General features: G+C 59.1%; 2 protein-coding genes across 5 annotated transcripts in view; one reads left to right on the plus strand and one right to left on the minus strand.

Annotated features, from left to right (window-relative positions):
• Nucleotides 1-313: 313 nt before the first annotated feature.
• On the plus strand, nucleotides 314-10,060 carry SULT2A1 (sulfotransferase family 2A member 1). Of its 4 annotated transcripts, none has more exons than XM_037884593.2 (7): nucleotides 314-499; nucleotides 4,329-4,497; nucleotides 4,918-5,135; nucleotides 5,506-5,632; nucleotides 6,739-6,833; nucleotides 8,574-8,754; nucleotides 9,092-10,060. In XM_037884593.2, the coding sequence occupies exons 2-7, from the start codon at nucleotides 4,362-4,364 to the stop codon at nucleotides 9,205-9,207; spliced, it is 873 nt and encodes a 290-aa protein (XP_037740521.1). In that variant the 5' UTR covers nucleotides 314-499; nucleotides 4,329-4,361; the 3' UTR covers nucleotides 9,208-10,060. The 4 variants fall into 4 exon arrangements, with proteins under 4 accessions (XP_037740521.1, XP_043390786.1, XP_037740520.1 ...); XM_043534851.1 differs by having other exon boundaries at nucleotides 316-499; nucleotides 4,918-5,126; XM_037884592.2 differs by lacking the exon at nucleotides 314-499 and adding an exon at nucleotides 2,871-3,173.
• LOC102937321 (deleted in malignant brain tumors 1 protein) overlaps nucleotides 10,035-14,673 on the minus strand; it is an 86,553-nt gene continuing 81,914 nt past the window's right edge. The window contains exon 18 of the mRNA XM_043534838.1: nucleotides 10,035-14,358. Coding sequence (XP_043390773.1) covers nucleotides 14,228-14,358 — 131 coding nt within the window. The 3' untranslated portion in view covers nucleotides 10,035-14,227. The remainder of the gene's footprint in view (nucleotides 14,359-14,673) is intronic.

Raw genomic sequence — 14,673 nt, forward strand, 5'->3', positions numbered from 1 at the left:
GCATACGTGACTCACTATCCCCAGCAGCAGGGGCTCTGTAGGCTGGAGGAGTGTATTCCTCCCTGCTTACAACTTGAGGGCTTGCCTATACTACACAGCCTTGGATGGTATAGCTATGCCGGCAACTCACGCCAGGGAGCTGCAGCGTGAGCTGACAGAGGGCATTCCTCTGCCGACACAGCTACACCCCCGCCCCTTCCAGCATTAGCGACGCTGACAGAGTTTTGCAGAGCTGAGTCTAGGGCGGGGAGTGCAGTGCAGAGCAGGCCTGAGCAATGCCGCTCTGTGGTTTGCTGCTCCGGGCTGAGCAGACTCTCGGTGAAGTCCTTGCTTTTCGGGCACCTCCCCTGGCTTCCTGCACAGCTGCCAACAGCAGAATTAAACAACAACAAGGCTGTTTCAAGACCCCACCCGCTGCACTTCCTGGAGGGTTTCCACACAGAAACATGCTTCCTCTGCACAACACTGGGACGATCCGGGCTGGACACTGCACCTTTAGGTGCCTGGTGAAACAACTTTTCAGCCCCTCTCCCTTGCCAAGTTCGTCCCTGGCCACGCTGGGGGCCGAGCCATGGCGCTGGTGCTCGTTTCCTCACTGTAAGAAGCGTGACTTTTGGCAGTGGCTTCTGACAATGGTCAGACTCCGGCTGCAGGGAGAGCAGAGGCTGCCCATCAGAGCTGCGGCGTCACCAGCCTTTCACTAAGTGTCTCCAGGGGCCGGTTCTCCCAAGGAGCCGGGCGGTGGGATGGGATGGAACCTGGGGAATGGCCGTGCTCCAGCCACAGCCACTAGCTCATCCCTGGGGCTCCTGGACAGGTCCCTGGGCACGGCCAGCCAAGTTTGCTTGGGCGGGGGGGCGCAGAACTGGCGAGAGAGAGACCCGGATCTCCAGAATGGCTCAGCACCCACAGGTTTGGCTTTATCCACAGGGCTCCTTCCGTGCTGAGCCCTTCCGGAGATCCTGGCCCTGAGCTGAGGGGAATCCTGTCTCCCCACTGCAGCCCTGGGGAATCCTATGCCCTAAACCCCTCATCCTTGGCCCCACTCCAGAGACCACACCTCCCAGCTGGAGCCCTCACCCCCCCCACACCCCAACCCTTTGCCCCAGCCCTGAGCCCCCTCCCACACACCGGACCCCTCTGCCCCGGCCCTGCCACATGAATTTTGTTATGTGCACCGATATGGAGGTGGTGTGCACATAACAATATTCATTCCGCACGTGTGGGAAAAAGCAGAGGGACACACTGGTCCCCGTTCCCCCCCCCCCCACTCAACTGCAGCCTTGCAACCCCGTTTTGCTCCTTTCTGCCCCACACCCTCCACTGTGGCCCCAAGACCAGAAAAGCTCTGTCCCTGCAACACGGCCCAGGGCCGCAGCAGGGAGTGAGAGCTCCTCCAGTCCCAGGGCCGCAGTGGGGGTCCGGGTGCTGGGGCTTCCGCCACTGCCCCCTGCGCTTTCCGCAGGGGACCAGGGTCGGGGCACTGGAACTTCTCCCACTTCACCTGCTTGGCGTTTTTGCCAGAGAGCGTGTTGGGCAGGGGGCTTGCCCTGCCACCCTTCGGCTTCTGCTGGGGATGGGTGAGGGGACAAAACAGGGGGGGGGCTTCCTCTATCCCATGGCTTCTGCTGGGGATGGGGGCCGCTGGGGGCTTCCCCCACCCTGGTCTGCTACTGCAAATAATTTTTTCCAGGGAGTCCCCCAGTTGGCCAGGGCCCCTAGGGCCAGGCCCGGGCCCCAGCAGTCCATTGGCTAATCCACCCTGCTCACAGCCAGGGCTCCCCTTTTTCTCTGCCTCCTCCAGGCTTGGAGGATCCTTCATGCTCAGGCACAGGCCAGGGATCCTGAACCCACCCTTTGAGCAAGGCTCATGTATTGTTTAATACTCATCTGGCAGTAGCCCTAGCAGCTGTGTGCCCATGGTGCCAGGTGCTGGACATGTACACACACCCCAACACGTGGCCCAGGCCCTACACTAACAAAGCAAAGCACCTTGGGCCTGATTTTTAGGCGCCTGAAGACACAGAGCAGTGCCCGGTTGTGCCAAGGTGCTTTTGAAAATATCACAAGGCACCTATCTGCATCTCTGGCCATCAAAATACCCTTGAAAATCCAGCCCTTAGCCCCGCTCACCCTGCCCTATGGCTGCAGACAGCTGTCCCGACACCGGCAGCGAACCCCCACAAGGGAAGCTGAGGAGGAGGCATGGTGTAGACGAGAGTGGGGCAGAGGTGTCTGGGCCCAGCCTGGCCTCACTGCTCTCCGGCTTGGCATTGCCGCCTGCCTGTGCCATAGCTGGCTTGTCCCTGCCTCTGCAGCCTCCCCTGCTTCTCCCAGAGCTGGGGAGCAAGTGACCGCTTCCTAATTTAGAGCCCGACACCCAGAGCGGCTTCTTGGTGACACTCAGTGCCTCTGGCAGCATAAAGGGGCCTGAGAGAGGGGGAGTCAGCCCCTGGAATGGGGCCAGCTGTGATACAGGGGTGTCCCCAGGGCCAATGATACAGTGGTAACCAATCCTTGGTCGCTCACTCTTACAACCCCCCATTCAGTGTGGTCTGGGATGTCCTGCCCAGTCCCCTGAGAAGAATCACCACTGAAACCCCTTTCAACCTTTTATGGCGCACACAGACAATGCTCTGTGCCCATCTTCTCCCGGCCCTTTCTGCTGGCTCCAAAGGGGAACGGCAGCCGTCACAGCCCCTCATGTCTAGGTTGGTCTGTCTCTTGCCCTCTCTCTGACTGCGTCCATACCCTCCATCTTCTCCCTCCCTCCCACCCCCTTTCTATCTCTATCCCCATCCACCTTCTCCCATTCTCGCCCCCTGCCCGCACACCCACCCCCTCAGCTGGTTTCTGTGGTGCACGGGCAGAGAACTCTGTCCCTACGTGTGTCTCCACCTCTGTTCTCGGGAAGGGGCTGACCACCTGGACTTTGTCTCTCCTGGAAATCATTGGCCTCAGGGGCTGGGCAGGGCCTGGCTCCCTGATCCCTCCCCGTGGCAGACCTTCGTCCCCACATCTCCAAGAGCTGTGCCAGGCCAGGGTTTGGGGTGCTGCAGAGAGACCTTCTGTTCTGGCCTCTCTTCCCTGGCAGGGGTCAATCCCCTGAGCTCCCAGGGACCTCACACCCTGACTGCTGCCTCCCACACCCCCAGGCAGAGCCATCTGGGCAGGTGGGTACATGTCTTGCGGGGGAGGGAGACTATAACCAGGGGCCTGGCAGGGCTGGAGCAAGCACTCCCCAGTGCAGTGAGCCATTAATCCTGGCAAGGGGGAAAAGCTCTTTTCTGGGGAGGGATTGGGCAGGGGATGCCTGGGGGAGGGGTGCCCAGCAGGGAGGGGGTTGGGTAGAGGTTAACCAGGGGGAAGGGTGCCCAGCAGGGAGATGTGCATGGGGCACCCATTGCAGTGGTGAGGCATACTCAGGGTTGGGTAGGAGATGCCCATGGGGGCTTGTAGCAAAGTGCTGACTTACTGGTGCAGCACCTCCTGCTGGTGTCTGGGAATTAGCTCTTTCCCAGCTCTGGAGCACCTCCTGCTGGCCGGTGTCTCACCTGCCTTAGGCCCCATGTCCCTCACAGACCCCAGTGCCCTTTACCTCAGGGTGCCCCAGGAGTACCCCCACACTCTGGGTCTCCCCTCCCAGGGGAACCCCCAACCCTCAAAGCCCACCTCACCGGGGCAGATTGCAATCTGTAATGGCCACTCATCATTGGCAAGGAGGCTAGATCTGCTGCCTCTGTCTATCCCCAGGGTGCCTCCCTCAGCCCCAGTACCTGCATAGGCCTTCAACAAAACCTGCAGCCTGGGGTTTTATCAGGCTGGAGCTGCCCAGCTCCCTTGGCCGCAGCGCTGCGCTGCTCTGCTCTGCTTGCAACCAGGTCCTTCTCAATCCAAGCCTAGAGTCAAACTCCTTTAGCATTGGGCTCACAGCCCCTTTATAGGGCCAGCTGTGGCCTGATTGAGCAGGCCACACCTGTGGTCAGCTACTCCCTCAGCTACTTTCACTCCTTTTCCCAATTGCAGCCCTCTCCAGGGCTGCTTTTAACCCTTGCCTACTGGGGCTGCATATCAGTGCTGCCCAGGCAGTGAACAACGGGGGGGAGCGATGGATCTGCAGTCAAGTAGATGCAGGCCCGATGCCCCCTCGGCAGGGTGCGCAGTGCTACGCAGGAGGGGAGATGGGTCTGCAGGAGGGTTGATGCAAGGCCCGATGCCCTGTGGCAGGGTGCACAGTGCTGGAGGGGGGAGGAGGGCGGGAGATGGGTCTGCAATCAGATAGACGCAGGCCCTTGTGCGCGGTGACAGGCTCCTGTGTCTCCCTGCAGGGCTGGTCATCTCAGGCATTGCGAGGCCGGGCAATGGCAGTAGAGTACGTCACATACCAGGGCATCAAGTTCCCCCCTGCATATAACTCTGAGCAGAGCCTGCGCTTCGCCCACAAGGAGTTCCAGGTGCAGGATGATGATGTCTTCAATGTCACCTACCCCAAATCAGGTAGGGTGCTGCAGGCATGGATGGGGGATCATCCTGGGTCAGGGTGGTGGGAGAGGGCCCTGGGAAGGAGGGGAGGGGCAACCTGTTATCCTGGAATCCGGTTATGTGGGGCATGGGGAGGGCTGGGTGTGGCCAGCGCAGCTATCAGGGAGGGGATGGGGAGGGCTGAGTGTGTCTGGGGTGTCTATTGGGGGTTGGGGATGGCTCGGGGGCACTGAGATGGCTATAGGGGATGGGGTGAGGAGGCTTGGATGGCTATGGGGAGGATGGTGGGGACGGCTATAGGAGAAGGCTGGGAGGGCTATAGGGCAGTGGTGGGGCTCAGCCCTGTTGGCTCCACTGGCCCAGGGAGGCATGCTGTGCCCAGAGACAGCTCCACACCCCACAAGGCACCTGTGACAGAAGCCCCCTGTCCCCCAGGCACAGTGTGGATGATCGAGATCTTGAGCCTGATCCGCAGCGGCGGGGACCCAGCCTGGAACCGAGCCGTCCTCAACTCCACCCGCGTGCCCTGGTTCACTACCCGCCTGGGGCTGGAGTCTGCACTGAGCTATCCCCGACCCCGTCTGTTGACCTGCCACCTCCCCGTCCAGCTCTTCCCCACATCCTTCTTTGGCTCCAGGGCCAAGGTGGACCAGGCAGGCTGCGCATGGGGGTTACAGTACAGAGCCGGGGTGGCAGGGGCTAAGGTGCAGATCCATAATGTGATGGGTCCTCCCCAGGGTGCCACCTGGAACTGGAGTACAGCCAAGCCTTCTGTTTTACCAGTGTGGGTTCCCTCTCACATTGTGATGTGATTTGGGGAAGCGGCCCAATAGGGGCAGGGCGGGGAAGGGGTGGAGTTGGGGCGGGGCCGGGGGCAGAGGGTGTGAACAGGTGCCGGGGGAAGCAGCCTCTGGCTGCTATTATAAATTTGCTACCCCTGCAAATTTGCTGCCCTAGGCCTAGACCTTGTCGGCCTAGGCGTTAATACGCTGCCGGTCCGACCCTGCCTGCACTCCCCTCCAGGTGGTCTACACACTCCGCAATCCCAAGGACGTCCTGGTCTCCTATTTCTATTTCTCCAAGATGTGCAGCTCGTACGAGGACCCCGAGTCCTTTGAGCAGTTCCTGCGAGACTTTCTGAGCGGGGATGGTGAGTGCGGCTTCAGGGCCTGGGACGTCTTGGGACATGGGAGGTGCCATACCAGATTCAAGCCTGGACAGCCCCAGACGCAGTCTGCCCCACATTGCTGCCAGGGCAGAGAGCGGATCCCAATGACTCCACAATCCCATCACTCTGCAGCCTTGTGTGTGTGTTGGGGGGTATTCACCGGAGCTTCTGGTCCCAGCTCCTGCCCCTAGCCATTCCCTGGGGGGGAGAGGGGGTTCTCCATGTGTCCCAGGGCACGGGCCTAATGGTATTGGGGCTCTTTAGTCTCATCTCATTAGGGTGACGTGAGCAGCGAGTCCATCACATGTCAAACTAACTGCCCAGCTACACAGTGGGGAATAACTGGCTAGGGGGTGGCACTGCTGCAAAGGATCTGAGGGTTAGAGTGGCTTACGAATTCAATGTGAGTCAGCAATGGGACAGCCGCACAAAAGGCTGCTATCGTTCTGGGGGATGTTAACAGGAGTGTTTGTCTGCCAGGACATTGCCCCGCACTAGGCACTGGTGAGGCGTCAGCTGGGGGACTGTGTCCTTAGAAAAGACGGAAAGAAACTGAGCCGAGTCCAGAGAAGAGCAACAAAGGTTCTAAGAGGTTTGGCAACCTCAGCCTATGAGGACAGGTTGGAAGAATAGGGCGTGTTCAGTCCAGAGAGGAGGAAGCTGGGAAAGGTTGCTGTAAAGAGGATGGGGATCCTCTGTTCTCTGTGTTCACCCAGGGGAGGACAAGAAGGAATCCGCTCAGTGTGCAGCAAGGGAGATGTAGGTTAGATAGTAGGACAAACTTTCCATGGATACCTCAGCTCTGGAACAGGTGACCCTGTGGGATCCTGTCACTGGAGGTTTCCAAGAACAGGTTGAACAAACCCCTCCCAGGGCTGATCTAGGGTGACTCGTCCCTGCCTTGGTGCAGGGGGATGGACGTGATGACCTCTTGAGGGCCCTTCCAGCCCGACGTTTCTAGGAGTCTCCATCGGAGTGTCTCCTCGCAGCCTGGCAGGAGCATTCCCTGCCCACATGAGAGTCCCCACTGTGCTGACTCTCTGGCTGACACTCACAGCCCCACCCCGCTCTGCTCTCTGCCCCTGCAGTGCCCCACGGGTCCTGGTTTGATCATGTCAGAGGCTGGATGGAAATGAAGGGCAAAAAGAATTTCTTCTTCATCACTTACGAAGAGCTGCAGCAGGTAAAGTGACCCAGCCACATCCCCGGCTGTTGTAGACTGGCCATAGCTCCACTGGAGTCAATCGGCCAGCTCCCCGGCTGGGGTAAATCAGGAGTAACTGAACTGGAGTCAATGGGGCTGATTAACATCATGATGAATTAGGGGAATCAGGAGTCACCCCATTAAGGTCCAGTAGGCTGCGCCATGTGAACTAGTGGGAGTGGGGGCGTGAATCAGCTCCATGCCTGTCCAGCTGCTCCATTGACATCCATGTTTCACAGCATTTCAGTGCAGACACAACCCAGGGTTTGGAAATTGTCCTCATCCCCCGGCCCTGTCTGCCAGGCCCTGCCCTGGTTACTGTCACTATGCCCTAGGGTTGTCAATCCTCCAGCATTGGCTGGGAGACTCCCAGATTCAGCATTGGTCTCCCAGTGACTACTGAAAGCAATCCGGGAGACTTTAATAGGATATTTTGAGAAAATGAAAATGACATTACGTAATGCTGGGGTGGGGGGAAATCTCCCAGAATAGCTTCAGTCAGGGGGGCTCTGCTGGACCAAGCCCTCATTACTGTAACTGTCCCTGTCTGCCAGGGAGTGGCGGGGGGGCCAGGCCCCGGTTACTGTAACCGTCCCCGTCTGCCCCCACCCTCGCTCACTTTCACTGGGTTGGGGCAGGGGGTTGGGGTGCGGGAGAGGTTCAGAGTGTGAGAGGGGGCTCCAGGCTGTGCCTGGGGGAGAGCATTGGGGTGCAGGAGGGGATGCAGGGTGCAAGCTCTGGGAGGGAATTTGGGCACTGGAGGGGGCTCAGGGCTGAGTGAAGCGGTTGGGGTGCAGGCTCTGGGAGGGGGCTCTGGGCTGGGTCAAGGGATTAGGGTGTTTGAAGGGATGAGGGGTGTGGGCTCTGGGAGGGAGTTGGGTTCAGGAGGGGGCTACAGAGGGTTTGGGTGCAGGAAGAGGTGTGTGCTCCGGCCAGGTGGCACATACCTTAGGTGGCTCCCAGTTGGGGGGCAGCAGGGTGAGGCAGGCTCCCTGCCCCTGTGCTGCTCCCAGAAGCAGCCAGAACATCCCTGTGGCCCCTTGGGGGGGGCGGGCAGGGGGCTCCGCATGCTACTCCCTGCAGGCAGGCACCACCCCCGGAGCTCCCATTGGTGCAGTTCCCAGCCAATGGGAGCTATGGGAGTTGGCACATGGGGTGCAGGGAGCATGCAGAGACCCCCTGTCCTTCTCCCCCCCCCCGCGGGGTGCGGGGACATGTTGCCAATTCTGGCAGCAGTGCAGGGCGAGGGCAGGCAGGAAGCCTGCCTTATCCCGCTACACCACTGGACTTTTAGCACCCTAAAATCTCGTAGCCTCCAGGAGATAGAGCCTGATTCTGGGAGACTCCTGGCAAACCCTAGTCACCACCTGCCCAGGGCAACATAGGGGGGCTCTGCCAGGCTGTGCCATGGTTACTGTCACCACCTGCCCAGGGCAGCATGGGGGGCTCTGCCAGGCTGTGCCATGGTTACTGTCACCACCTGCCCAGGGCAGCATGGGGGGCTCTGCCAGGCTGTGCCATGGTTACTGTCACCGCCTGCCAAGAGCAGCATGGGGGGGCTCTGCCAGGCCAGGCCCCAGGTAATGTCACCGACCCTGTCTGCCAGAGGTTGGGGGAGCGTGGCTCTGCCACGCCACGCCCCAATTACTGTCACTGGGAGCAGCGTGGGGGGCTCCACCAACCCGTGCCATGGTTACTGAGGCTGTTGTTTTCCCCCAGGACCTGAGGGGCAGCGTGCGGCGACTCTGCCAGTTCCTGGAGCAGGAGCTGGATGAGGGAGCTATCACCTCGGTGGTGGAGAACGCCTCCTTCAGGGCCATGCAGGAGAACAAGATGTGCAACTCGACGCTGCTCCCCAAGGACATCATGGATCAGGAGAAGGGCACATTCCTGAGGAAGGGTGAGGAGATGGGTGCCCTGGGGCCCTCCCCCCAAGCTGCTGGGGGTGGTGAGTCTGGGCCCCCCCATAGTGACAGTGAGGGGAGCTGCTGTGAGCCAGCCCGATGGGGTTGACCCCATCTCTGGGGAGTCAGGCTCTGGCAACTCCACTGCAGCCCTCCAGGGGGATAAGCCAGGGAGCAGAGCCAGGAGTCCTTGCTGGGAGCTGGGTGGGCTCAGCCCCTCCTTCTGGGAGCAAGCTCCCCTTGATGTGCAGGGTGTGGGGAGAGACGCTCTGACCCAACCCCCTCGATGGCCACGGTGCAAATGCCGAGTTGACGCCTCTCCTGATTTCACAGGCATCTGTGGGGACTGGAAGAACCATTTCACGGTGGCGCAGAGCGAGGCCTTCGACAGGATATACCAGGACCGGATGGGGAGCCTGATGGAGGCATTCCCATGGAGTGCACATTAGGAATGAACAGCAGGAATAAAGCAAAGCATGGAACCGCAGGGAGCCGGGCTGAGTTACTGAGGACAGCTGTCTGCCATGATTCACACAGGCCATGGGAGGGCATGGCTCCGGCCTAGCAGGATGGACCAGTGCCAGGAGCATTGCCCGGCTCAGCTGTCCTCTGCCAGCACTGCCTCCAACGCCCCTTCATCCCACCTGGCCAGTCAGCCTGGCCCCAGCCTCCTGGGGCCCACTGCATCTCCAATTGCCCCTGTGACTGTGTCCAGCTGCAGCCTCCACCCACTGCAGTGTGCTCTGTCAGTGTCTTCTGGATTAAAGATCCCTCGGCCCTGTGACATCCCCCTGAACTTTCTAAGCAACCGCTACATAGACTGAGGCCCTCATGCTTGGTCACGTTCTGGGGGTGAGGGGTTGTCACCTCCTGCCCTGTAACTCTGGGTGCCTTAAATGCTCTGCTGCTGAGGCTCACAGTCTGGACACCCATAGCCAGCAGATAAGCATGCAGGGCCCTGAGTGTCTATGTGCTGTTCAGCCCTGGGGCAGCGCTTGGGCCCCCACAGCCTGCTTACAGCACAGCAGCTCCACCCTGCTCTCTGCCAGCTTGGTTACTATGTGCAGGGGGACCCCAGCATTCTCCTAGTCCTGAATTTCCCCCAACCATCTGCCCCACAGTGGCCACCCCTCACCTGGCCAGTTCAGAGAAATACCACAGCTGACTGAGCCTTTAGAGAGACAAAAGCACAGCTTCTGACTTTCACTGGAGTGAACAGTCACTTCACTTCAAACTCAGCTCTGGGCTGGTTTAGATTAAAAGCAAAACGAGTTGATTGAATTAAAAGGTTTTAAATGAGTTGAAGTACAAGGGATAAAGACAAAATGGTTTCAAGCAAAGGGCTCAACAGGTAATGATCAATGGCTCAATATCTAGTTGGCGGCCTGGATCTAGCGGAGTGTCCCGGGGTCAGTCCTGGGGCCGGTTTTGTTCAACATCTTTATTAATGATCTGGATGATGGGATGGATTGCACACTCAGCAAGTTTGTGGATGACACTAAACTGTGGGGAGAGGTAGATTTTTAAGGTCAGGCTTGACAGCCCTGGCTGGGATGATTTAACTGGGAATTGGTCCTGCTTCGAGCAGGGGGTTGGACTAGATGACCTTCTGGGGTCCCTTCCAACCCTGATATTCTATGATTCTATGATATGCTGGAGGGTAGGGATAGGGTCCAGAGTGACCTAGACAAATTGGAGGATTGGGCCAAAATAAATCCGATGAGGTTCAACAAGGACAAGTGCAGAGTCCTGCACTTAGGAAGGAAGAATCCCATGCACCGCTACAGGCTGGGGACGGATTTGGCTAAGCAGCAATTCTGTAGAAAAGGACCTGGGGATTATAGTGTATGAGAAGCTGGATATGAGTCAACAGTGTACCCTTGTCACCAGGAAGGCTAACAGCGTATTGGGCTGCATTAGTAGGAGCATTGCCAACAGATCAAGGGAAGTGAGTATTCCCCTCTATTTGGCACTGGTGAGGCCACAGCTGGAGTACTGCATCCAGTTTTGGGCCCCCCACTACAGAAAGGATGTGAAGAAATTGGAGAGAGTCCAGTGGAGGGCAACGAAAATTATTAGGGGGCTGGGACACATCACTTACGAGGAGAGTCTGAGAAAACTGGGCTTATTTAGTCTGCAGAAGAGAAGAGTGGGGGGGTCAGGATTTGATAGCAGCCTTCAACTTCCTGAAGGGGGGTTCCAAAGAGGATGGAGCTCGGCTGTTCTCAGTGGTGGCAGATGACAGAAAAAGGAGCAATGGTCTCAAGTTGCAGTGGGGGAGGTCTAGGTTGGATATTAGGAAAAAACTATTTCACTAGGAGGGTGCTGAAGCACTGGAATGGGTTACCTAGGGAGATGGTGGAATCTCCATCTGTAGAGGTTTTTAAGGCCTGACTTGACAAAACCCTGGCTGGGATGATTTACTAGGTGTTGGTCCAGCTTTGAGCAGGGGGTTGGACTAGATGACCTCCTGAGGTCTCTTCCAACTCTAATCTTCTATGAAAGGGCTGGATACTCACAAGGAGTTTGGAGGCTAAAAAAATAAATCACAGAATTGCTCACAGCCTGAGTTAGGCACCCAACGCACCCACACAATGAATGGAGAGCCAGAGGTGCCTCACGCAGCCAGGCTCAAAGAGCTCCCTGTTAGGGTTCCACCGGCCCAGGCTAGCCTGGGGGCACGGCGAGGCCCACACATGGCAGCTCTGAAACTGGGAGGGACTGGACAGCCTCTCCCTGACACGCACAGACAAGCAGAGCGACATGGATTGTCCCGGGGGGCGGGGCGGGGCTCCCACTCCTCTACAAACACATCATTTCACTCAACCTGCACCATCTGTGTGGAGCTGCACCTACCCAGCACCGTACCCCCAGGATGCTGGACACCCAGGCCACAACCTCCACACTTAAAAATCCTCCCAAAATGCCACTGGGACTTGTGATCCATTCCATATGCAGGGAGCAGAGCAGTGTGGCCGAGCGGAATGGGGGGGGTGAGCTGAACTGCCCGGTCACACAGACTCAAATGCCTTTTCCACAGGCTCCGCTCCCTGGCAGAGCACAACCAAGGGACACCCTAGCAGCAGTCACACTCAGGCACCGTGGGGAGGAGGGCAGCCTACTGCCCTCACAACCCTCCTTCCCCAGACTCTGGAGCACAGATGGAAGTTTCTCCTTACCTAGCATTAGGATTACCATACGTCCCGGTTTTCCCGGATATTTCCTCTTTTTTGATCCACCGCCCTCTGTTCTGGCAGATTTGTCAAATAAGAGACAACATCTGGAATTTTTGTGAGCCAAGGTCGCAACTCAGATGGATCTCTGATTGGTCCCTTCCCTGCAGCCACAGCAGCTGGATCCCATCATGGATGCCGGAATGGGGGGCCACTTTTGACCAGCTGTAAGGATGAGCGATGGGGAGAGGGGGCAGGGGCCCCGGGGGGGGGGGAAGGGGCAGAAAGAGGGCAGAGGTCCTGGGGAAAGGGATGATGCAAGGGAGGGAGTTTGGGGGGAAGGGGCTGTGTGAGGGCAGGGGCTCTGGGGGAAGGGGCGGAACGAGGGCAGGGGCCCGGGGAGACGGGGCAGCGTGAGGGCAGGGACTCGGAGAAAGGGGCGGTGTGAGGGCGGAGGCTCGGGGTGAAGGGGCGGAACGAGGGCAGGGGCTTGGGGAGATGGGGCAGCAGGAGGGCGGCGACTCGGGGGGAGGGGAAGTGCAAGAGCAGGGTCTCGGGGAAGGGGCGGTGTATGGGCAGGGGCTCTGGGAGAAGGGGTGATGCTAGGGCACAGGTCTGGGGGGAAGGGGCGGCGCGAGGGTGGGGACTTGGGAGGAACGGGTGGCATGGAGGGTGGGACCACTGTTCGGTCGCCGGTGGCCCCCCCACTTTTAGGAAACTTCTGGTGCTCCGGGATCCCACCCACATAGTCCTGGGGAGGGGGAGAGGCCTGCAGGGAGATGCTGACTAACAGTTGGCACTGTGTCCTGGGTCTGCGCAGCCACCCTGCCACTGTGACAGGGAGTGACACTGCCCCCCACCTCGAGAGTGAGGCTGCAGGACCCCCTCCAACATTCCCCCAGGTACTCCTCCCAGTACACACACACCCCTCCAGTACCCCCCAAACATCCCTGCCAGCATCCCCCAGGCACTCCCTCCTGTTCCCCCCAGATTCCCCCCTTCCCCCCACAATAGTGTCCTCTTTGGGGGAACCTAAACTATGGTTACCCTACCTAGGGAGAGGCCAATGGACTTTTGAAGCATCCGCTAAGAACGTGTTTCACAAGTGTTGTCTAAAAGAGGCAGAGCCGCTTGAACGGGCCTTTTGCAGAAAGATGGAAGTACCTAATTCCTAGAGCCCTGCACGCTCGCGGATATCTGCTTTATAGCCACGGATCCATGGATCCAGATATCCATGGATCATTTTTGTGGATTGCGGCTCGGATGCAGATACAAATTTTGTATCCACGTGGGGCTCTACTAATTTCACGCCCCAGGGATGGAAGAGGATGACTTGCCGATAGTGCTTCGTTACCATTATACACACAGTTCCATAGAGCTATCGACCTTAAGGCCAGAAGGGACCATCATGATCATTTAGGCTGACCTGCACATTGCAGTGAAATGCACAACAGGGCTCACGCCTGGATGCAGCTGCTGTCTCCGAGTCTAGCTGTGTAATAGTACTGCAGGGTGTTTATACAGCACAAGGACAGGGTCGGGGAGGGAAGGATAGAGGGGAGCTTTCTGTATCTGTAAGCTGGCCCATTCCTTTCCAATACGCAAGACACCATCATGCAGCTGCACCTTATCTACACACTAGAAACAGTAACGATCATTTACTGGGGACCCAGGCTGGCTGCTGCACAGACTGGTGGGCCTGGTGCCCTGAGCTCAGGGGGCATCAGGCACAGACAGACAGACAGACGGGGTCTGACGCCCCAAGCTCAGGGGGCGTCGGGCACAGACAGACAGATGGGGTCTGGCACCCCGAGCTCAGAGTGCATTGGGCACAGACAGACAGACAGGGCCTGGCTCCCAGAGCTCAGGGGCATCGGACACAGACAGGGCCTGGCGCATCGGACATAGGCAGACACCCGTAGTCAGTCTCTCTTCATAGCTCGTCTCAATGTGGGGAAGGAGCCGGCTGTCCCTGTGCACCGGACAATGGTTCTGCATGGCGCACCACATGCTATCTACATGGCTGGGCACAGGCTGCTCAGGGATGGACATGGGAGCTGCACCAGGGAAAGCTGTGGGGGTGGGACAGAGCAGGGGAGCTTTCCAAGGCAGCTGGGGAAGGTAATGGGGGAGCTGAGACCTCCAGCCAGCAGCCCCAGCCCCAGGACGAGCCCCATCAGCGTCCCCACAGCCCAGGCAGCTGGCAGCCCTGGGGCTGCTCTGTGCAGGGTCCCACCGGCCCGTCTCTCACTGCAGGCTGAGCCGAGCCCAGCCCAGCCTGGCCAGCATGCGGCTCTCACAGCACCGCGTCTTCCCTCACCAGCCAGGTCATCTCGCTGTGGGGCTCCTCAGGGGGCTCTGGATTTGCCACTCCCTGGGGCCGGGCCGGGGTCCCTGGAGCCCCCAGCTCCTCCAGGTGCACATGGCCTGCAAGCAAGAGGACAGGATGAAGGGCCCAGGCTAGGGTTGCCAACTTTCTAATTGCACAAAACCAAACACCCTTGCCCCACCCCCTGCCCCGAGGCCCCACCCCTGCCCTTCTATGAGACCCCACCCCCCACTCCCTCCAGCCCTCCTCCCTCCATCGCTTGCTGTCCCCCACCCTCACTCACTTTCACTGGGCTGGGGCTAGGGCAGGGGGTTGGGGCGTGGGAGTGGGTGAGGGCTCTGGCTGGGGGTGTGGGCTCTGGGGTGGGGCTGGGAATGAGGGGTTTGAGGTGCAAGAGGGGGGCTCCAGGCTGG

This window comes from Chelonia mydas, chromosome 23, assembly GCF_015237465.2.
Source record: "Chelonia mydas isolate rCheMyd1 chromosome 23, rCheMyd1.pri.v2, whole genome shotgun sequence".
Lineage (NCBI taxonomy): Eukaryota > Metazoa > Chordata > Testudines > Cheloniidae > Chelonia > Chelonia mydas.